The 24,693-nt window shown below is 36.4% G+C and overlaps 1 protein-coding gene across 1 annotated transcript in view; it reads right to left on the reverse strand.

Moving 5' to 3' along the window:
• Positions 1-24,693, reverse strand: part of CRIM1 (cysteine rich transmembrane BMP regulator 1 (chordin-like)) — a 181,823-nt gene that overhangs the window by 93,906 nt on the left and 63,224 nt on the right. The window contains exon 3 of the mRNA XM_014950989.1: positions 1,074-1,316. Within this exon, the coding sequence (XP_014806475.1) occupies positions 1,074-1,316 (243 nt within the window). The remainder of the gene's footprint in view (positions 1-1,073; positions 1,317-24,693) is intronic.

Consider the following 24,693-nt stretch of genomic DNA (forward strand, 5'->3'; position numbering starts at 1 on the left):
GTCAGCTCTTATTTAGAATTGTGCATGAAAGACAGAAAGTAATCATTCTATAGTACTTCCTGCTGATGAAGTCTTACTCAAAATAACAGTCTAACAGTCTGCTTTTGAACACCACATTTTAAAGACGTTTGAATAAACTTAAGAAGACTTATAGGGGGCAACGTAACAAGGAAGAAGTCCAAGGAAACTATGCCATAAGAAATGACACCTAATCCTAGATGAAAGAAGACTAAAGTTGACAAAATGTTCCACAGCAAAAATTATTATAAAGACTTGTTCAAACAACTACTCAGGACAGAGAACAAAAAAAGCTTGCTTAAGTTTCCACACAGGCAGATTTGCATTGGATATTAGGAAAAAACACAAAGATAAACACTAGAAGATACAAAGACTCTACAATCATCTTCTGTGTAGGATTTAAGAAAAAGTTTAACTATCATAGAAAAGGCACAGCTTAAGCATACTCAAACCTGCTTGCACATAAGATTTTGGATTATGCAGTTTTATATGCCTGCCTTCATCCCTCTATTTTTCTTATTCATCTTTACCAAAGCCTGGATCAAAGAGCAAATTACATCTTCCACTTCACCGAGAATAATAAATCACAAGAAAGGGTGATAGGTGTTCTCATGAAATGGAAAATAGGTAAATACTGAAAAAGTCTTGCAGTATACTACTCCAGAATCCTTTTTCTCTCCAGTTTTTAAGGGTTGTCACTTTGTAATCTAGAGAAATCTGAAGGCAGAAACCTTAATTCCCTGTCCATGCACAACATATTCCCACTATGAAAAGCCTTTGTATAATCTAACCAATGTATAAAGTATGTCACTTTAACTAGTAGGATCCACAGAAATGCAATATTCTCACTAGGCTACTTTTATTTTGTTGCTCAGTTTAAATAACTCTCTGAAGAAGAAAAAGAAAGTAAAATTTAGCATAATATTTCTTATCTTTTTTTTTTCATAGGTATTACGCACATATAATCATTTTAATTTTGAAGAAGAATCAGAAGCATTTAAAGGCTGTATAGGCTTTAAAACTGGAAAAAAGGTAAAAAATGTGTCTACTTTTACCTGGTTTACATTCATACAGATCACAGCATTCCCCTGGCTTTCCTGATGCCTTAGAAACCAATATATTCAAATAGCCAGGCTGGCAAACCTTCCTCAAGCAGCCTGCAGGATTACACACACAACGGCTTGGGAGTGGACAGCATTCACCGGGAGGAGCATAGCCTTCAATTAAGATGGAATCTTCTGGACAGCGAGGAGAAAACTGGACCTCACAGCGGGCCTTGGAGCAATCGGGCTTCTCTTCTGAAAGGCAAAGGAAAATCAGCATGCCATAAATGTCAGTAGAACACTGTACTGAAACTGTGAATATGAGCTTAATTAAGGCTCCTGTTCTTCTCCCTCCCCCCAAAACAATAGAAAGAAAAGGAGATTGCTGCTGTTGAACTGATTAGCAAAAATTATGGAACCTGCTTAAAAAAGGCTTGGTATTTGCAAGATGGCAAGTATGTTATGAAATATTTTCCAAAACATTTGTGTAATGTGCATGACTACTGAAGTCACACAGCCTCAAAAACAGCTATGAAGCTACACATTTGACCATGACATTAAACAGCAACTTGTCATATCATGCACAGCCCTGACGTTCACACCTAAACCTTCAGTTTCCTAAGACTTTCCATTATGAGTAACTGATGTTAATTGATTGATTTATTAAACTTGGTTGATCTGAACTGACATTTCACATATTCAGAAAGCTAGTTACAACTTCAACAGCTAAAAGACTTGGAAAGTCCATACATTAGGAAAAAGGGGGCTTTTCCTGTACACGCTCCCAATACTAACATTAAAAGTGGTGTACTTGAATAGTAAAAGAGAAGAGGTTTGACTAACATTGGCTACAGGCACTAGAGGTTTGAGGCACTGGCTGCCCACACATAGCAATAAGAAAAGGAATATTGAGGAGCAAGGTCAACAAGTTGGTGAGAACAGCGACAAGCTGGACAAACACTGAAGTAAGACAAAGAGAGACAGAGAAGAAGGTTCTTGGACAACTAGATAGTTCTACTATAAATGTCACTATTACCCCTACAAAATGAATTGACTACTTTGCTTGTTGTCATTAAAGACAGATGCAGAATAGTAGAAAAAAGTAAAAACAACACTAACTTTATTAATCTGATGTTTAAACTATTTCCATTTTAAAATTTAATCTCTAGTGATAATTTCAATTTCAATGATTGAATAAGACACGGCAAATATAAGCATCTCTGATAAAAATTTGAGAATATCTTCTCCCAGATTTTAATAACTTTTTAGTTATTGGAGTTACTAAAGTTACTTACTGGATATTATGTTCAGATTTTTTAAACTAAAAGCCATTTTTTTTTCCCCAGAAGATAATTTTTACACCTAATTTTAGTATATTCTTTGGAATTTTAGGTCATATTGAAGAATCAAAGCAGTATTGCTTGTCTACATGCTTGATTTGCTAACTGTTCTTTAGTTTCATTTAAGCTTAAAAGGATATAATGCCTACACATATAAGCGCTTAGAAAAATATTAATATAGGTTTTAGCATTAGTAATAGCAAAAGAAAATCTCGAATATAAATATTTGCCTCAATTTTAGCTGGCAAATACAGCAAAACAGAATAAAAAAATAATTACACGTATTTCCTTCATGTACCAGTACTTTATATTTTTTCTTAGAAGCAACAGAAATTACCAACTTAAATGTGATACTAGATAGCATCATAACTCTCTTCTTACAGTTAAAAACCCCACTATTTCCATCTATCTTCACAATAGGCTAGGGTAGATATGTTCCTCATCTAGAATTTTAAATAACATTTGTAAGACACATTTTTTTAAGCCTACCCTTATGTTCAGGTTCTTATCTGCTTTATTAAACACATTGTTCAGACTGAACATTACTGTTACAGAGGTTCACTGCAGAAAGTTGTATAAATAATAGATAACATACTACTTCCAGTATTTTATTGATATTCTTTAGTTTATGGATATAATAAAAAGCTGTGTGTTGTTCAATCGTGCACAGAGAAGCGACAGAACAGTAGTGCAGCCCGTTAAGTTCATGCTCATGACAGACTTTCAGTTCTCATCAACTTGATCTGTCCTAGCATTATGCATCCAGCAATTTTCTGATTTCCATGACTAACAGGCAATCCCATCCTCATGAAGTCTCTCTTGTGAAAAGACTTTGTATTGTATTCGTTCTTAAAAAGTTAACCTACTATGCTTATCTGAATGCATTTACAGACATACAAAATAAGTGTTTCCTTAAGGACTGTTTGTATTTGATCAATTTAAACCATCTTTCGGAAATGCAAGTATTGTCAGAAATGCATGTCAAACTGTTGGGATTTAGACTATTCAGGACTCTAGATATATTTATTTTGAAGACCAGTGCAAAGCCTGCTGTTGAATTGGTAAGAAAGCAAGGACTTGTTACTATCAATATGTAAGAAGCATCACAGGAGTAGAAGAGAGAATTTTTAAATAGAGAACCATGACAAGTATTTTTGTATGAAATGCTCAATGTTTCATAGTTACTATCTTTGATAGTCCTTTCCTCTTTAGATGTAGTTAACTGTGGCAGAATAGAATAGGACTCTACTATAAAATAAAAGCAGCACCGCTTTTAGAGGAAATGGTTTCAACGCAAACAGCCGCCACCTTCTAAAGACACCTTTGTGTTTTAATACTAGGTTACATAACACCAGAAGATACTTAGAAACCAAACTTAAGTTTTTCCTTTTAATCCAGTGCAACTATCACTTTTGTATTTCATAGACCTGAAAAATAAACAAAAAAACCCCCTCTCTACTACTACTTGTGTAAATATTGTGCATCCAACTTCTAATCCCGAATTATGTACCTGGTAAAACATTCTCTTCCCTGTATGCTGATGCTACTGAGCAACAGGGAAGTCAAATACATTAACCCAGGCTGGGTCAGCCAACTGACACTTGTCCTTCAGCTTCCCTGACGCCAGCCCACAGCAGAGTGAAGGGCAGGTAAAGAACCTTTCTGCAGACTGCATCACGATTTGGTCCCTGATTTAGACGTGGTTTTCCTTTTGTGGAAAGGAGAAAGTGGCTGAAACCATATGTGACTGGTAGTATTTGAAGTGTTTTCTTGTGGAGTCCCAACTTCATACTGCTGAAAGGAATTTTCACTGATACATAAAAATCCAGCAGCTCCCAGTGTAGCATTACTGTATTTTAATTAAAAATTTAATCAGCTAGCACCACACTGCACCTTGAGCTCAGCCCTCGCTCAGCCCCTTAAGAAGGTGGGTGTCCTGTTTTACTGCAGTTCAGTAAAAGCTGATGAGGGCACCTCATTTTGATACCAAGCCTGAATAAAAGACAACACTTCTAAGCAACCTGTAAGAAAGGTTTCAAGGTTTTTTTTTTTCTTGTTATCTCAGCAAAGGGCAAGCATTCCCACCTTCTCTATTTACAGGGATAAAGGTTTGAGAGATATTTCTACAATTCATGGCACTAAACTTGTTTACCTTTTCATTATTTGATTGAAGAAAGCATCAAAATTGAATTTGTTCTCAAAATAAATTACAAACATTAATACAGCCATAAATGTCACTGCTTTAGCAGGACTCCTGATTTAATTCCATTACATACAGCTATTTAAGATTTCATCAAACAAGAGGAATCATTTAATAGCTCTTTTTTCCTTTATTAACAAACTCTTGCAGCCCTTACAAAAGGAACAAATAAGAAAGCATGTCAGAGCAGAATAAATAAAAATACAACAACAGACTATCTCAAAAGACAGAAAGGTAGGGCAATGGCAAATTGCATTCCCCAGAAAACAACTGTGAAATCACCAGTGATATTTTTACTACTTTACCCTTTTTATACACCAAACAGGGACTATTTCAAAGCAGCTTCTTAACAGACCAAGGTAGATTCACAATAATAACCTATTGCTTCTTTGTCAAATACACACATACACTATGAAGCACTGACCTGTCTCCCAGAGTTGCTTTAAGTTACTGTCTGTTACATAAATCAGAATCTTCCTAACAAACATCTTCAAAGTCAAACAAGGCATGAGGGCTCCATTTTATTATACTAATTTTGCAATAAATAGAATAGAAGCAATTACTATGTGTGCCCAGAAACAGAATTTAATTTTTCAAAGTAGTGTATTGAACCTAAAAATCTAGATTTTTGAGGAAAGGGAGAACTATATAGGTGACTTACTATGAAATATATTAGGACAGCAAATATATAAGATACTTATTGCTGAATAAAGAAGCATCGTAACACACACATTGCATGGCAAGAAGGTTTGCATGTGTCACATTCTCCTAATCCATAACGTAGATTGCCTCACAAGAACAACTTCATACAATCCTAACTGCACGTAGAAAGACAGTAACATTATTTGTTAAAGCAAATGTCTGGGTTTGAAATTAAAGAGTTTGTACTCAGGACACTTATCACACTAATTAAAATTTATTTTAATAAAACATTGTTCTACCTCTACCCTTGAAGCAGCTGATAGGTCTCATTTAATAAGTTGACCGTTTTAGCAAGGCAAGAAATAGCTTATACAACTCACCAATTAATTTATGAAGTGAGGATTTGTATACACTTTCGCTGTTTGATTTTCACAGAATCAGACAGTTAATGGAAAAAGCATATACAACTTAATCACATTTCAGTCTCCTTTATAAAAAAAAAGGAACCATTAACAATGAGAACAATTACTTGTCAAGGATACATCCATCAAGCTTCTCATAAATTAAGTCTCAACAGATAACCTACAACCCACTAAGAAAAACTTAGCTGCCTGCAAGCTTGCCTTTATGTTCAAGAAAGCAGCATTTCAAGTAACTACACAAAGAACAGAAACTAGTAGCTGGTTTGCTGATGAGGTTTCTCTGCAGAACACATTCTCTTTATAAACTTTCATCAAACACCACCGAAGCCGGGAGCATTCTGGTATCTCTGACATCTTACCACCCTGAGCCAACAAAGAATCTCCACAGAGATAAAGGAAGAGACTGGATCAATCAAGCTTTTTCAAACTATCTATTCTGAGACAGTGAATCTTCTCAAGAAATCTATCTGGAAAGATAACATTTTTAATAAACTGAACACAACCAAACAGGAAAACTGACATTTTGATTAATTCAAAATAAGACTCCTATCCTTGGAAACAAACTTTCTATCTACTCTAAAAGGCAGCCTTACAGACCATTTAATATAGTATTATTAAGTTTACCAGTGACAGTGCTATTTCTAGATATAAATTACTAATGGTACCAGATCTGCATTTCAAGACTTTCTGCAGGTCCAAAGGTTTAGGTTTACTTGCTCCTACTTCACAATTAGCCTGCAAAACAACCTGCTGTTGCTAAGCTTCAACTGAGTTATGACACATAACTGAACAATAATAACAAAATAAGTTACAATGTATGTGTGCTTTAATATTAAAACAGGGATCATTCACTTAAAAAGTCAGGATGCCTCAAAAATATTTCTATTTTTCATCTGATTTTCTTCTCAGAAGCACACATGAAAGTTGTAGCATTTCAGAAATCAAGCCATAGTAAGATTCAAACTGACCTTTCATTGCAGCCGCAGTGTATTTATTATAAAGTGCATAGGCGGGGGGGTGTGTGGGGAGGAGAAGAGAGAAACCTTCAAAGTACAGAATATCAAGAACAAATCAAGATGTGGATTTCTTTTTTTTTTTTTTTTTTTTTTGCCAGTAACATTACAAAGACTCTGTCATAAAACAAAAGCTATAAAGCTAGAACTTTCACAAAGTTTATCTGTATCAAAAGCTACTAGGTATTTTTTAAAATTATGTTTCCCGTGACATTACAAAGTTATAATGGGGAGTGGAGGTATAACGGTAAGGTATGAAGTCTGTCTGTTACAGCCAATGCCTTCTCTGAGAGAAGGCAACTTCTTTATCTTCCTGAAAGGTTTATACAATACTCAAACTGGCCACTAGTTAGAGGTCGTTTTATTAAAACAGCCACTGAATACTAGACAGTCTAGATCTCGGGCTGTTTTGTTTGTTTTGTTAAAGTAGAGCAGTTGTAACAAAACCCAACTGAATATACACCACCCCACCTCCACATCTTGGCTAGTATGAAAGTAGTACTGAAATAAAACTGGTTCCTGAAGAAGAATTAAAAACTTTGCTTTCACCTCTGTATCAAATTCTTTTCCTTCATTATGTCTGCGTGCTCTGCTTTGACACGCAGAGAAAGCACATGCCAAGTTTAGTTAATGAGAAAAACAGTAGAGCTAAAGCACTGGTTAGCACAGTGGAAGGATCTTAAGGTGTAACCTAGTGTGGGAGAAATGGAGAAGAAAGTCCCAGTGGGGGTGGGAGGGTCTTCTCATACTTCAAGCGAAATTAAACAGATCTGTGCTTTTCCAGAAACCTTTTCAGGGATGGATTTTTACCATTCTGTCAAAATTTTGTGTGACCAGAGATGCCTTTATTCAATCACCATAGAAACAAGAACAGCATGTTTTCATCCAAGGAGAAGACCGAACTATCAGAGGCTCGGGTCTGAGCGCTTCTGCCGAGATACTTAAACTGCTATACAGCTGCTCCTTTAAAAACAAGTTCAATACATATGTATATACACAAACAGAATAAATTTGGTTTTTTCTGTTAGGTCCCTAAGAAGAATACAGAATAAGAAGCATTTTGAAGTAGCTGGATTCATATTTCATTTTTCAGAACAGTTACGAATAGAACATGGTTTATAAAGATGAACATTTTGTATGACTAAGCAAAGTGATGCACTAAGGTCAGCATACATCTTTGAAGATATGCGTTGTTCAGCTTTGCATTTTCGTTTCATTGTAAACTGGTTTTGTGAAATCTAGGCTAAAATACAGCCACTTTTACTGTACAGTCTTACAGCCATCATTGAAACATGTTCCAAACAATAGGGACGCTCTACTGTTATACAGTGGCAGGAAGGAAATATTAAAAGGATTAGGGATAAAAAAGAAAAATGATTATCTAGCTAAGGCAGTCAGACAGACAGGGATCGATATCGGAATGCAAAATACCCAAAAGGATTTTCAAGAATCAAAAGGACAGTTATAGTAGATTAAAAAATGAGATTATCTTACATGTACAACATGCACAGTACTGTATACGGATGAACTGCTACAAATAAAAAAAAGGAACTAGAGCCTGACCTTTTACCTAAAACTGAACTTTATTTAAAATCCAGCCTGTTTTTTAAACGACTTCTGCTTCGCTTTCCAGCATTCCGACACTCTGGATTTTACATACAACACAGTGGAGCAATCTGTCTCACCCATGTTATAGCCTAATCTTGTAATGTAACAGCAACAGCCTGCAACTAACCTGGGTTAAAAGAGTCACACACAAAAAGACAGTCACAGACGAGAGTTTTACTAAACATGCATTTGTCGATATACATCTTCACAACATGGTATTCACTAAGGATTTGCCAAAGATTTTTCATTTCAAGGATCAAATATCCAAGAACAAGGGTTATGCTACTCAAGACAGCTAGAGTCAAGACAGAGGATAATCCCAGGTGGATAGCAAAGCTATCAGGACATTATAATTCCACTTCCTGAACTTTCTTCTTTTCCCATACTGAAAATATTAAAAAGAAAGGCAGTAATTCAAAACCAGACACCCACCAGAATTGCAATCAAACCTTAACCGAAGCTGTTGTCTACCAAAGAAAGGGTTTTAACAGAATCAGCGAGGATTTATCAGACACTCTGCATCTAAATTCAAATGCAAGTTCTATGAAACCAATGTTGTTTCATACCAATTGTATGAAACCAAAGTTGGTTCTATGAAACCAACTGTTTGTGGCAGTTGTTACGTTTGGGTTCAGACCTGCCACTTCAAAGCATTTCTCCATTAGGTTTAGAAACAGCCTAGTCTGGGAAACTCAAAGGTAGTTTTCCTCTTCCTCCGTTTCATATAAAATCTGCTCTCAGCAGATACATATTAACACCATTTTAATATAAATTAACAGCTTGACATAACAAGTTCATCCAAATCTGTAACGGCTAACATTAGCTTTCTGACAGAATCTTTCACCCAGAGAAGGACAGGAGCCCAGCCCGCTGCAGAGCAGCCAGGGGAACTGTGCCACATCCCAGGGATAGGACCCATTTCCACTGGTGACTGCACTGCTTTCAATTGCAATAAAGCACCTTTAAACTTCAGAACTGGAAATCCTTCAGAAGCTAGGAGAGATGAGCAGAGAGGACTCTGTAGTCAGCAGGGATGCCTCCGTTGTAAAAAAAGGAAAAAAAAACCAAAAGAGTGTTTTCAATGCTCTCATTACTGGAATAACACTGTACATTGTGATTTATGTAAGAGCACCTATTATTCTTAACAAATGATGCCACTCCTACTATTGGCCAATCTTTATATTGGCAAATCAAGTGAAATCTCCAAAGAAAGAAAGAGTATGTCAATAGTAATGAGGTGGTCTTAACTCCAGAGCCAAGACTTTAAAGAGTGCCAAAACATTTTGGAAGTAAACCAAAAACAAAGACACCAAATTCACAACTAGTATAAACTGAACACACTTCAATGACTTACAGAAATGTACACCAGCAGTAAATTTACCTAGAGCTGAAAGCATTCTTTATTGCAATGATATAAGCAGCTGCAAACCAAATGTAATGCTGAATGTGTACCAAAATGATGACAAAGCACAAATATTTGGAACGACTCTGCTTAATGCAACTTAAGAAAAATATAAGCTTGCTGACATCTGGGGAAACAATCACAAGTACTCACTGAAGGAGAAGGACTGCAACACACACCTTGATCTGACGGACAAAGAGACTTGAATTTGAGCATGTAACTTACACCCCACAAAGGACAAAGCCTCTGGAAGTAGCTCCAGACTAAGGAGCACTGAAGGATGTGCTATACCACACAGTCACACCCAAAGTAGTAGTCTCAAACCACTGTTTGCTTCCTAATTAGAGTCTGAAAACATAAGCATAACAAAGAGCCAGAAAACACTTGCATTTGCAATAAATGCAAACTACAATCAAAACAAATACATGATTTTACAAAGAAATGAGAATTCACATATATAAGGTGTTAGCAACTGAGATAAAACTGAGAACAGCGAGAAGAGCAATTAATTTTCTACAGCTAGATTAAAAAAAGCAACGGCAGTATGAAAATTAACCTAGAAGCAAGGGGTTTGAAATTCAAGAGGAACACAACTTATTGTTATAAGTGAAATTGAATCAACTCCTCTCTGCCCTTTAGTGTTTTGGTTTAAGTTAATAATAATAAATTTAAGATATGTGCTTTCTTTAAGTTCTCTGATCTCTGCTAATGTTAAAAAAAAACAAAAACAACCAAAACCCAAAAAGCCAAAACCACACACAATAAAACAAGGACCTAAATGCCTTAAGATACTTCTGGCAAGTAAACTCCAATATGCAAACTAGTTTTCGTAGCTATTATGTTCAAAGGACCTCTGTATGCTTGTTAGAAGCTTAACCACATACTTCTTAAATTCCTTCACAAAAACACTCAAGATGTGTAACATCAGGAAAATCAACTCTATTGAACATTTAATTCTTTTTTTCACTTTTCTATCCTAAGATACCATAATTATGAGAAAGTATGAAAAGAGGCACAGTTTCCTTCTTTTAGGCAAACATACGTTGACTATTTCCAATGAAGTGAAGGCAATGCCTAAGTGTTTCGAGACATTTTCATTCTCCAACTGTTGTGGCTCAAGTTGCTTGACTTCTCAGGGTTAGCTCCTTCCTAAATTCTCCTAAATAACCTCTCTAAAATTAGAATTTAAATGCATTTCTAGTGTATTCTGCTAATTTTCCATATTACCAGAGATCTTCCCGAATTCTTACTTTCTGCATTTATTTTCTAACATGAATATTTCTGTTAAATTTGCCTCCCTAGGATGAGTTTTAATACCAACTACTATACACATTATTTTGCAACTCAACAATTACCACATGTGCATTAACTTACTGAACAAAATTTCTATGCATTACTTAGCAGAAAAAGAGATCTAGCAATAATAAGAAATGTAACAGTGAAGCAAAAGGGATCATTATGATCTTAGGTATACCAACACAGTGAATTCTTAAGTAAAAATTCTTGGTGCCTTGTGGTGAAGAGGTTCTACAATATTTTTTACCAGATTTCCAATTACAAGAAAAAATGTCAACATGAAAGAATTTACTAAATAGCTCAGTCTTCCAGAAAAAAGTAGATATGAGTTTTTATCAAATTTATTTTTAAAGAGAAATGATACTTAACAAAAAAGCATTTCACTGAATACCGAGATGGTGAATAGTCCACATGAAACATCACGTTTTCTCAAAAGACAAAGTCTTCTAATAAACTGCTCCACCTGACACTTAAGATGTAAAAAGGACAAATAAGCAGCATATCAGAAGACTCGGTTGTGAAGGAATTTAAAGCACTCGGTTCTTTTGTTCTTATCCTGAAGGCAATTTCTCATATTTCATGTAAAAATATTGAATATTTGAAATATAATATTCTACAGATATAGGCTTTCTTGAATCCAAATAACATATTCACTAGGAAAAATAAAATTAAATAAAGCACTTAAACATCACACAACTAATTTTGTTAAATTCCAGGCTCCTGCTTGCAATACCTGTTTTAAGTGCTAGCTTGGATGGGTTTCTGATTTTCATAAATATTGATCACACAAATGCAGAAAGAAAAAAAGTATTTGTTGGGAAAAACAACATCCAAAGATAAAAAGCAGCATATGGAATTTTTAGTGTAAGATCTAAGCAGTTTAAACTTGAAAATACAGCTGTCCAACTGTCTGCACGAAAGTCTTTGAGAACTAATTAGAAAAATAAACAAACAACTAGAAATTTGAGAGTCATCTTAACTCCTCCTGCTTCCAAACCACAGCAGTATACAAACAGAAATATCTACACATGTAGGGAAAAAAATAAAATAATGGTAGCATAAGTCACACACACAGAGGTATTTAAAACCAGCCCTCAAACAGACTAAAGTCCACAAGAAACCACAGCATGGGAAGGGTAAACAAGTTGCTCACTTCTGCAATACTGCCATAAAAACCCCAATGTAACAAAGAAGATTATGTAAGACAAATTGAGAAGCATGTAAGTTCCACAGTCTTTATTTCTCACATAGTCACTAAACAGGTGCCTGCACATGGCTATTCAGGTACATAAATAAAATACTCAAAACAGACGACATCAATTAAACACAGCTTCACGTCCATCATACATTAAATGCTACCAGAAATCACCACCCTATTGCAGCATCCCTTATTTTGCCCGAAAGAAGCAACATCCCACAGAGGGAATTAAATGTCAAAACCACCAAAAAGCAGAAAGTCAGAGCTTACATAGAACTGAGCTTCTGTTAACACTAGTACAAGGATTTTGCTGACTGCAGTAGTCATTAAACTTGGACCCCTCTATTTCAAGTTGGATGAATGCCAACACCTTTTATTATGAACAAAAGACAGCAAGTCTGGAAAAAGACCAACAATCCTATGCCAAATATATAAAAATAATCTCTCAATTTCAGAATATTGTTGACTGCAATGTTCTTTAATTAGATTCAGTTTCTGATCTTATTTGAAGCATACAGTTGAGTATTAACTAGCTAGAAAGCTCTTTTCCGACAACAGCTTAAACGGGAATGATCTAGATGACTGCAAGTATAGGAATCAGTTTTTCCCAAGTGTATATATATATATATATATTTTATTTTTTTTTAGCAAAACTATCAAGCCAGAAGAGTATCACAAATTACTCTGGCTTGAAGACTTATTTTGATTATTTACCCTGTGCTTTTCTTATACTTTCTTCTTCATTGTTGTTTACTCTTAAGTTATCCACTTATTGTCTATGCTTTCTTTAAAGCAAACCCCCAAACTATCTACTTAACATTTTTTCTAACCTTTTGTCATTCTTACTATTCATCTTGCTTAGTATAATATACAGCAACATAATTGGTTTGTGTAACAAGCTACCTTATTACAAAGTATTATTTCCTCTTAAACACCAAAGAAAAGAATATTGTGGCAGCTTGCATTACAACTTCTGTGACGCGACTAGAAAAAAGAAAAACCTAAGAAATTCAGCTGTGGAAGTATTTGATTATCATAATTTCTTAAGGCAGTTGAACTAAGCCTCAGATGTAGAATCAATTTATGAGCACTAAAACACAGGTTATATACCTTTGTGGACCATTATGCATACCGACAGAAGTTACTGCTGGGAAACTGCAGGTATGATTGCACTTCGTAAGTGAAATCAAGCAAATTAGTATTATTTCTAATAAGATTTCCATGATGCTACTCCTTGCATAGGTTTGGCCACACCCAAAGCTGTTTTAAGATCAAACGCTGTACAGAGCATGGGCTCAGGTATCTGAAACAATCAATATACATTATTCCTACATCTAAGTTTGCCACAAACATTATTTTACAGAGTATAAGGTTGAGAGACAAGACACATACCAGTTTATTAATAAACCAGACAAATATATGAGGTGGCACCTAATCCACAAAAAACGATGCTAGGATCTCCAAAACAGGAGAGAGCCACCAATGATGTACCTGAAGCATTGACAGACTCCTCATGAAACCAGAACAAACTCTACAAGTAGAAAGATGACAGGCAGAGTTTTTAACGATAACCACCCAGCGCCCCAAGGGAGGGACTGGCTGTGCACACTCATGTTACAATGATAGTGATCCGACCTGCAAACACACTCTCAGGGACAACACAAGCAGGAAGACCAGAATTTTAATTGATAGCTGTTATGACCAGACTAACCAAAAATGGAAAGAAAAAATAAATAAATTTGAGGCTACCAGCAAATTATACCTCAAAAGATGCAACGATCCTTACAACCGTGATACTGCACTGCTCATATAAACTCATGCAATATATTTAAGAAATCCATAAGGTGAGAACATATTCTTTCACACAGGCCAAGCCGAGAACTGGTATTGCAGAAGTCAGCAAAGCCTGAGCAGTGCTAACTGGGAAAGCCTCCTGGCATCCAACAAGGTAACAGAAGAGAGCAAAAGCTACCAAAAAGCTTTACCAATTACCTGAGAAGCTGATGCTGATCTCAAAGCAGAGTGATAACTACTTTAAACACTGTGTTTTCATTGTTTTTCCCCATTTGGCTGGAAAGAGACACCAGACAGAATAAAATCTAGTATTGCTACATGATGAGGTATCTCATATGCCACTTCAAGTATCTCCTCCATGGTGTACCTCAGTGAACAGCAGTCCTTACAGGTTTTCTAATAAACCAGCAGCAATATAAGTAAATGAGAAAGAATAAAAAAATGTTTCTCCACCAGACCTTTAGTTAAAACAGTTGTAGATGTTAATTGTTAATGAAGGTGGTATTAATGCGGTGAGTTTTAAAGGTCACTTTTCCTTAGCATAACTCAAAATGCACACATTTTTTTTCCAACAAAAAGACTAAATTGCATAACATACCACTAAGTACTACTGCTGACAATCAATTCTCCTTTAATCTTTCTTCCAGTCATTTTCTCAACACAAAATAAATATTTGCTTTCATGAGAATCTGGATCAAGACTTAGCAAAGATTTATCAGAAATCTCTACAATATAAGCATGCAGAAGAGACAAGATTAAGTAATACAGATATGTCAATAATGATAAAATAGGATGCAAATATGTCAAATCTATCACCTTTGAAGCATGCCTTCAGAATCTCATCAACATGAAAAAAAGGAATAATGGAAATATAACAGAAAAAAGCTAGAAAATTTACTCTGCTTTTTTTACCAAATGCATACCCTCCCCATGCACTGTGTCCCATTAATGTCTTAGGTGAATGCTTAACAAGAAGCAAAGCTAATAAGTTTAATAAATCTTTCACATGCTTAAATTGCAGTACTAATCCTAACCTTATGCTTAACCCACCTAATGTCCTGTGAAGCAGGTTTTGAAATATCATCTTTAGCATGCTGACCTTCTCTCATTTCATATAGTTTTCTTGAATCATGTTGTAGATCTCAAGATATTCTAAAATAGCATTTAAGCACCAACTACTTCAGAAAAAAAGTTAAAAAAAAAATTAAACTGCACAAATGTCACATTCTAGCGACAATTTTGATTACGTTGCAAAACAAGGAAAACTTAGATCACGCATAAAAATGGACAAGTAGGGACAAACTTAAATCACACAAAAATGGGCAGTAGGACAAGCTTAAATAACCTGTAAATGGACAGTTTAAAAATATGGAAACATTTTCTTTTGGAAATAAATTATTTATCTAGGAAGATTTTAGAACAAATCTTCAGTTAGCATAAATTGCCTTAGGTGCTTGACTTTGTAATCAAGGACTTCAAAGCACTTGTGTGAATTAATACTGTCTCATGTTTTACTGTTTCTAGTGTTAAACTAAGAGAGGTTAGATTTAGACTAGATACAAGGAAGAAAATTTTTATAACGATGGAAGTGAAACACTGGAACAGGTTGCCCTGAGAAGTGGCAGATGCCCTGTCCCTGGAAACATTCAAGGTTCAGCAGATGGGGGTCTGAACAACCTAATCTAGTTGAAGAAGTCATCCCTGGTCATTGCAGGAGCTTGGACTATATAACCTTTAAAGGTACTAGGTACTTCCAACCCAAACTATTCCATGTCATTATGTCTTGCACATTACAATGTGGTAACCAAGAGTATTCTCTAAAAAACCCACACAAACCGCCCAACAAAATAGCAAACAAAAAAACCCCAAACAAATAATAAAAAGTATCACAAGAGAAGAAAACAAAACAAACAGAACATACCAAAATAACAGAGAGGCTTATATAACGAAACAGCCAAACAAAGAGAGACCCAATGGATAGAAAGGATGCTCCAACAGACAGAAAATTCAGAAGATCACAATGCAACTGGACCGAGTTCAGCCGTTCAGAGAAGCTTTTCTGCCCCACACAAACCGCCCAACAAAATAGCAAACAAAAAAACCCCAAACAAATAATAAAAAGCATCACAAGAGAAGAAAACAAACAAAATAACAGAGAGGCTTATATAACGAAACTATCACAAGAGAAGAAAACAAAACAAACAGAACATACCAAAATAACAGAGAGGCTTATATAACGAAACAGCCAAACAAAGAGAGACCCAATGGATAGAAAGGATGCTCCAACAGACAGAAAATTCAGAAGATCACAATGCAACTGGACCGAGTTCAGCCGTTCAGAGAAGCTTTTCTGCTCCTGTTTCACTTCCCAATCTATCCCTCGTTATATAAACACAATTGCTTTACAAGTGCAGGGGAACTTTTTCTGCATGCTCTATCATGCTTTGTACAATACATGATCCTTTTTTCAGTCAAGAATCCTAGGTGCTACAAAAAAAAACCCTCAAAAATTCCCAACTGCTTAGTATGTATCTGAATACACTCTACAGCTGCTAGAAAATCTGAAAATTCCAGAAAAAAATTGCACAAGTTTTTCTTCAAAGGAGAACTTGTACCCAAGTATACTTTCTTGACTAGAATCATCTGAAGACAACGCAAAGTACCATCAAATGAATATTCACTAATTAGTCACTGGCAAGTAGTTGCAAATTGGTGTTCTGCAAAGAAACTTCGGTTTACCACCTTTTAGGTAGTCAAAATTCAGACTAAACTGAAGCATGATGCATTCATTTTTCTTCTTTTAATTAACCCTTAAACCCTAGTCTATATACCCATGATGCAGTTAGTTCGCTAGAGGCATATTATACTGATCAGAATAAAGCAAGAATGGAAGAAAACACATTTTGGTTAATCTTTCATAAACATTTTTTTTCAGAAGGCAGCTGTTTCAAAGTCCAGGTAGAAGAGCCAACCCCTGTCCCAGCAGAGTGAGCACTATGGAGTAAGTTTTCAAGCTGTCCCAAATACATCATAAGAAAGCAGATATAGATATAGGAGATAGAGGCAGCAGCTAAACCAACAACAGAGTAAGAAGCAGGTAAAGTATTAATGTTTCATACAAACTATCAGTTCTGACTGACACCATATAGAGGAAGAGAAAAAATTGAGCACTAGACCCTTGTGAGACTTCTGCAAAGGTCTCAGGACTTCTGCAAGAGAGAGTGAAAAACAACTCAGGGTGGCCCCTAGTTTCTCACATTATTATATTCATTATTGGGCTATATTTTCCATCACCAGAAATAACCTTGGTCATTCACCAAGGAGATCAGTAATTCTAAAGGGCAAGTTTGCTGACTGAAGAATTTGATGCTCAACACAACAATATTAAAGGGTCAGCAAGTCTCTGAGAAAGGACTACTTTATTTCCAAACATAAACCACAGTAGTGATACTAGGAAACCTTTACTTGTCTATGTTGACCTACAATGACAAGTAGGAATATGTAACAGGTAAACCATGTACTTGGGCTCCGGTACACCAATTTGAAGCCTTGTGCTCTTCTGTGCATACTCCGAGCTCTTTACGTGTCCATTATGAGCTTCCTAATCTATAAATAAGACATCCACCATGAAGTAGCTGGATAGCTGAAGGAAATATCAAGGGCTTCCTTTACAAATATTTCTGTACCTGACATTAAGAGGGATAATATCAGACTTCTCTTGAAACAGATGTGCAGTAATGTGTATCACAATGATAAAGTGTTGAAGGCCACAGCATACCCCACGTATAATGTCTTACATATGCGGCTTTGTAAATACACCAAAATGCTCTTCCCCTGCAAAACAGAAATATTCTTGCCCTTCACAGTGATAGGCCAGCTATTTGGGGGGGGGGGGGAACGGAGCATGGGGCAGCAGTGTTTAGAACAGGTCCTGTAGAACTGACCCTAGCAGGTAATAAGCAGTCCACAACTGCTCTCAAGAACGCTAAGTGTTGCTAAGGAAAATTTCTTGGCATTTTCCCTAAGGCAAGCCATTTCAGAACTCTCAAGGTTAAGTCTGAGTCCCTCCATCACTTTTGGTGAGGACCTATCCTTTCCAAGTCTGTCAGCTGCAGAGAATTCCTGTCCAAAGGGACATCTTGAGGTTACCTGGTCTCATCCCCTGCTCAGAGCAGGGCTGATGCTCGGCCAGTGGCTCAGGTCCAGGCAAGTTCAGGCAACACTAAGGTTGGTGATTCTACCCCCTCTCTGGGAAGCCTCTCTCTGCATTTGACCACCCTCATAAAGCACCTCCCAGTATCTAATTGGAGTGTTCCTTGTTGTAGCTGTCTGATGCTTCTCATCCTTCCACTGTGCAACTCAGAGAAGCGCCTAGCTCCATCTTCTCTCCGTAACCAAGTATACTGCTGTCTTCAGCTACTTCAAAGTCTCTTCTCCTGAACAAAACCTTTTCTCCCTCTAGACTATGATCCCCAGCCTTCTACTCAAGCATCCTTCTTGCATTAGGGATCCCCAAACCGGGTACACTACTCCAGATGAGGTTTTGCAAGCACTGAAGAGAAGGTATGACTGCCCCCCACGGTGGCTCTGCTGGCCATGCTCCTGCTAATAGAACCTGGCATGCAGTTGGCCTTCTTCACCGCAAGGGCACACTGCTGACTCGTGTTCAAGCTGCTGCCCTGTCAGTCTTGGTCAGGCTCAGTCATCACTCCTGCCTGTCACAGGGAAGCTTTTTCTCTGCTACAGTTTTCATGAGGGCAGAGATTTCGACAATAAGTAACATATTGTTCCCGGTGTGACCTTTTCTTTATTAGTGCAACAATTTAAAGTGGGTTCTGCATCAGCCTCTGCGGTTCAGCAAGCCAAAGAGAAACTCCAAGAACTTTAACTGTTTTATTTTGGAGCTAGGTGTTTTAACTGACAAATGTGATAAGGGAAGTTCAAAGATTTATTTTTTTTTTTAATCATGGATCCAATTTTTATCCTCCCACCATCTCATTTACGTCTCCTGAAGCTGTTCAAATATTCAGCATCAGCACAGGCTTATGCATTGCGAAAAGAATAAATTAATTTTGTCCACAAATTACTACTGCATTGGGGAATATGTGTCCTCCTCATCTCTTAAATTGTGGCCTGAATTCAACTTTACCTGTAGTAGAGAAATTCTGAATAAACAAGAGGAAATTTACAAAGTTCTACACTTTGTTTACTGCTCTATTCATAGAGAAGAATTTATTATTTTTGCTAGGAACTTCAGCTTGTTTGGGCTATGAAGGAGACAATCCTGCCTAACATTTTTGTCATCCAGCCTTCACAGTTTCCGTATGCAATGCAACCTCCATACAGTCAGATCAGGTGCCCCGTTCTGCTCTTCATCTAACTCTGAACTTACCTTGTTCGCTAAAAGAGAGCCATATGGACACTAATGTCACAATATGCTTCTTCTTGAGCTAACATACCTTTTTCAATAATTTATTCACTTGATTTGATATAAGGGGATAGTGCCAGAAGCCTTAGGATGTCTTACGACAACCTTCCTTCTCATTTCAACATTTCTATTTCTAGTCCTTGAGCATGGGGCAGAGTGTATGCTGAGGGAGTATCTGAGAAGTTGTGCTCTTCCCCTTGAAGTCCAAGATAAATTTGTCCCCAAATGTTTAATATAACCTTAAGTTATCCTGAAAGCTCATCTGCTTCCAAGCAAAAACCCCGAGACCTAGGAAGGTAGCATAGCCCAAGAGTTAGCTCTCCTTCATCCTCTCTCAGTCAACGGAGCCCCTCTTCAGGTGCACGTTCTTGTCCAGACAAGTCTGAAAAGACTACAGCCTTGTTTATACAGGTCAAGCAGAAGGCATGTCCCTACATACCAAACTTCGATACAACAGGTTACATTCTTCCATCTAAGCACACCCATCTAGACTAACAACCACAGCTCAGCTATCAGAAATTTTGGATCATATGTAGTGACAGGTTTACCACACACATTGTGTCGACAGGTATGAGATCAAAATGACCACACAGAACAACTAAACATATATGTATTATTTATACCTACACTGTGTTTGAACTACTTACATTTTCTTTTCCTATAAGAACTCAATACAAGTGAGCAAGTCTTCCAATAAGAAATCATTTTCACTTACACTACAAAGTGATTGCCTTCAAAAAAAAAAAAAAAAAATTATTGCAATGAACGGTGAAATAAAACAAATACACTTGAATTCATGCCCATGGTCACAGCTCTGTTTGCCCTGTAACACCAGGTGTAGCTATTCTCCAATAGTAGGTGCAGTTGATTATTACAAAACATAGCAATGTAGTAATGATCTGAAAATAAAAGGAAAAAAATTGCATGGTAGCCAGTGGTACATGGGCAACATTTGTTATGCTAACATGGCTCAGATGGTATAAGTACATCACTTCTGTGCTTCAAGAACACTATCATGTTACAGTTAAATAAAAATAATGATCTATTTAACATGCGGTGCAAAAAGTATATAAATGTTTATATATATTATATATATATAATTCTAGTATATCAAAGCTGTTTTATAGATTTCAAGTATTTTCTTTATAGATAAAATATGTTAATATATTGTTATTCTATTTAATATAACTGGTATATTAATATATTTTTTGTTTTATATATATTAATGTGCCTACAAGAGAGATGGGGAGGAACTCTTTATCGGGGACTGTAGTGACAGGACAAGGGGTAGCAGTTTTTAACTGAAAAAGGGGAGATTTAGATTAGATACTAGAAACCTTTCTGTGAGGGTGGTGAGACACTGGAACAGGTTGCCCAGAGAAACTGTGGATGCCCCATCCCTGGAAGTGTTCAGGGCCAGGCACTTTGCATATTAAGAAATACCTAAACATTTTACAGCCTGTATCTGTGTGGAGCTGAAATTTCAACTGTAGCAGGCTTTCTGCAGTCTCAACTTTATTAGAGCAAGTCAATTTCATGAGCAGTAGTATCAAAAAAAAGGATTTCTGCAATAAAAAGATGCAAAATCTGCATAGTATAATATAAGATTCTAGAGCAAGAAATCAAAGTGAATTACAGAACCAAAATGTCAAACCTAACATGCATATGGTAAAGACGACTTAAAATATTTAACACCAAACTCTTAAAGCATACATAGAGGAAACAAAGCAAAAAGCCACTGGCAGATCTTGAAAGCATGTGAGAGTCTAGATTACTACATCACCTTAACTTCAAATGTTCAGCAGCCAGTCAGACAAAATTTTCAGGACTTCATTTTGATGACCCTTCATAAATGAACTGGAGTTATGCCATGGTTTAATGACCACATAGCCACTTGCTACCTGCCCCGCAGAGGAAGGGGGTGAGAATTGGAAGGGTAAGAGTCATGGATTGAGATAAAGACAGTTTAGCGAGGAATAAAGGAGAAGGAGGAAAAGAAAACACAGAATTCCTCAAAGAAAAACAAAACCAAGAAAAACAAGTGATGAAAAAATCCCCAGTTGCTCACCACCAGCTGACCAATCGATCTCCAGCCAGTCCTGCAGCAATGGCAGTGCTGGCAAAAATTCCCTCCACCATTTTTGTTGCTGAGCATGATATCATATGGTGTGGGGCACTCCTTTGGTCAGTTGGGGTCAGCTGTGTCCCCTCCCAGCCTGTTGTGCACCCCTAGACAACTTGTTGGCAAGCCAGCTTAAGCAGCAGAAAAGGCCCTAACTCAACGTAAACACTGTTCAGCAATTACTAAAATATCAATGTGTTATCAACAATGCTTGAATCACAAATCAAATACACAGCGTCATACAAGGTACTATGGAGAAAATTAGCTCTATCACATCCAAAACAAGCACAAGTTAACAAACACCAGAACTCAGCTTGCAAGGTAATATTCTGCTGAATGCATACATAGGGTACAGCTTTACCCACCCTTAAGTACACATTTTTAAGAGATTAACCCTTTCTGATTATCCTGAAATATTCAAAGAGCATTAGAATTAAGTTAAAAACCGTATTTTCCTATAAGAGGAATGTTTTCCCTAATGCTCACAAACCAACTCTCCACATCACAATCTGGACATGAATTGATGGATTTCCAAGCCCCATTTCTGTTGCCTAGTAAATAATTAAATACAGAAACATTTAGCTCCATAACAGAAGTAGGCAGACTTCTTAAAACACATACGTATACAAATGTACATTTATGGGTCTCTTCGAACGTAACTTAATTTCTAACCTATGTGGGGTTTTTTTTGTTGTTTTAAATCATGAACTTTACAACGTACTTAATAAAAAGGTAACAAAACCTATTATTTTATTTATATTATTATTATAGGAATTGCTACCAAGAATGCAAGAGCACAGCAACTACCGCCACAGTTTTAACAGCCTTTTTGTCTTGAACCATACAACGCACACAGAAAGAAACAAACAGTAGAAGGAAATACACCTTGTCAGTCCTCTTAAGAAGATTTTTTAAGTTATGCATTTGCCTATATTTAAAGGTATACACACAGAAGTGCAAAAACTAGAATTCATCATTAGCTTGAAAGCACAGTTGACATTCACAATCAAAAACCAGACAGAACACAATAATTGCCTGAACTTTCATGGACAATATCATAACTGAGAGGGCTCATAATACGAAATTTGCACCTGAAACTTGATATAAAACAGGGTCCTGACCTATTCACTAACATAAAAAGAACTAAATACCCAATGTATTTGTGTATTGTTCCACACAGTATGGCTGTGTTGATGTCACAGACAATGACAGAAACCACTTTTCAAAAATCTACTATAATTTAATGTAAGAACATGGAAAGAAATAAGACTTGCCAATTCTAGTTCCTACAAATATTATTTTGGAGCCAAGCACAGGTGCTTTACAAATTGAGAAACAGATGCTGCCAACCAGTGAACACTAAAAGTAACGCACAAACACAAAGATGAAATGAAGGGAGGGAAGTCTTTAGCCTTCACAAAGTATTAGAATGGTTTCATACATCTGAAATACTGTGCTTTATGTGGTACAGCTGGAATAGCAAAAGCTGGTGGATCTATGCTCAATGAACACAGCAAGGAAAGTGTTACATCTATTAGTTACTACATCAAAGACAAGACTATGAATATTAAGAGCAGAAGAACACAAGAGGGAGAGTGTGATGCGGGACAAAAGAGGATAAAATTACTTCGCATGTAACCTTCATGGGCAGCAGCAATGTTTTGGGCATGCTGTTTGGCTTCTAAGCTTCGCATTCAACTTCAAACAACCAAACCCCACATACTTTTCAGTGAAGACGTATTTCTCACATCCACCCAACAAGATGGGGGAAAACAGGTAGAAAAGATTAGAAAGTAGAAGAGCATGCTGTTAATAGGCTATATCATGTTTTAAGTAACAAATATGAGAATGGCATGTCTAAACTTTGAGACTGTGAATTACTAAAAGGAAATCTTTTCTTCCTTCATCAAATCATCAGCAAAATGACAGTGAAAGTCAACTCAGGTCTCATACAGAGACATTTTCACAGAATAGCAGAAAATGATATGAGAAAAAGTCCTAATGAACTCTTAATTAACAGGAACAAAGCCATAACTCCTATAAACAAAAAAGGTGTTAAGGCTGTTTTACCTGAGGTATTCCGCCAATGTTGGAATACACACCATGGTTCTTAACAAAAAGTAAAGGCAAGTTAATTTTAAGGAGTTTACCTCTCAAATATCACAAGCTAGCCCACAGGGTCAACTGTATGACAGAAGAGTACATACAGGCAGTCACACCCTAACAAATAATACACTGTACATTTGCACTCCTAGCTTGCACCAAACACTAAGACAAAAATTGTGTTATTTGCTGTCTGCTGTAATTTTTTTTTTTAAGTACTGCAGTTACTTGTTGTTGGTTCCAGCCCAAACCTGCCAGAGTTGAAGATTCATCATTGCTGACTAAAGAAAATATGCAGTAAGAAAAAGATAAATAGGAGGCAGTACTCATAAATATGAGATGCCTAGAAGTACAACTTAAAAAAAGAGACAGGCTTTCAACATAATAGCATCAGATTTCACGAAAACAAATTTGTAGCACTGAAAAGGAAAGAGACTTCTTACTTATTAAAATATGAGTTTAGTTACCATACCAGGCACAATGTAATTGAAGCAACTACACACACTTACAAATTCAGAAGCAAACTGCATAACTGAATGCAGTACAAAGCACAGCAATTTCTTTGAAAAAATAAAAATGCAATAGACACGAATGATGACTAACAAGGCTCTGTCCAAATATCAGATGGTAAAAAGTGAGTTTTTATTAGAGAAGAAAAGGGTACGGAAATACCTTCTGGAATACTAAACAAGCAAATACCAGAATGACTATATGGACCCCAAATAATTGGCAGGATGTTACACCACATGTATGCTACTTATAGCTCTGCTGGTTCCAGTAACAGAGGCTGTAAACATCATTCAGATACAGTCCAGCTACAGTTCCTACGTATACGGGACACAACAAATCAGCATACTTGACCTAAGTTTCAAAGCTCATACCAGAAGTTACGATCTTTATATCAAATGAAATTTAAATTTTCATTAAAAAAAAATTTCAAACAAGATAGTCTTCCCCCCACCCCAATTCTTCAGGAATGGAAAATCAAAATAGTTTGGTGGATAAAAAAATAACGGATTTTTTAAAGCTTTTTCAGATTAAATATGATTAAAATGTGACTTCAG

This window comes from Calidris pugnax, unplaced genomic scaffold (genome assembly GCF_001431845.1).
Source record: "Calidris pugnax isolate Ruff unplaced genomic scaffold, ASM143184v1 scaffold24, whole genome shotgun sequence".
NCBI lineage: Eukaryota > Metazoa > Chordata > Aves > Charadriiformes > Scolopacidae > Calidris > Calidris pugnax.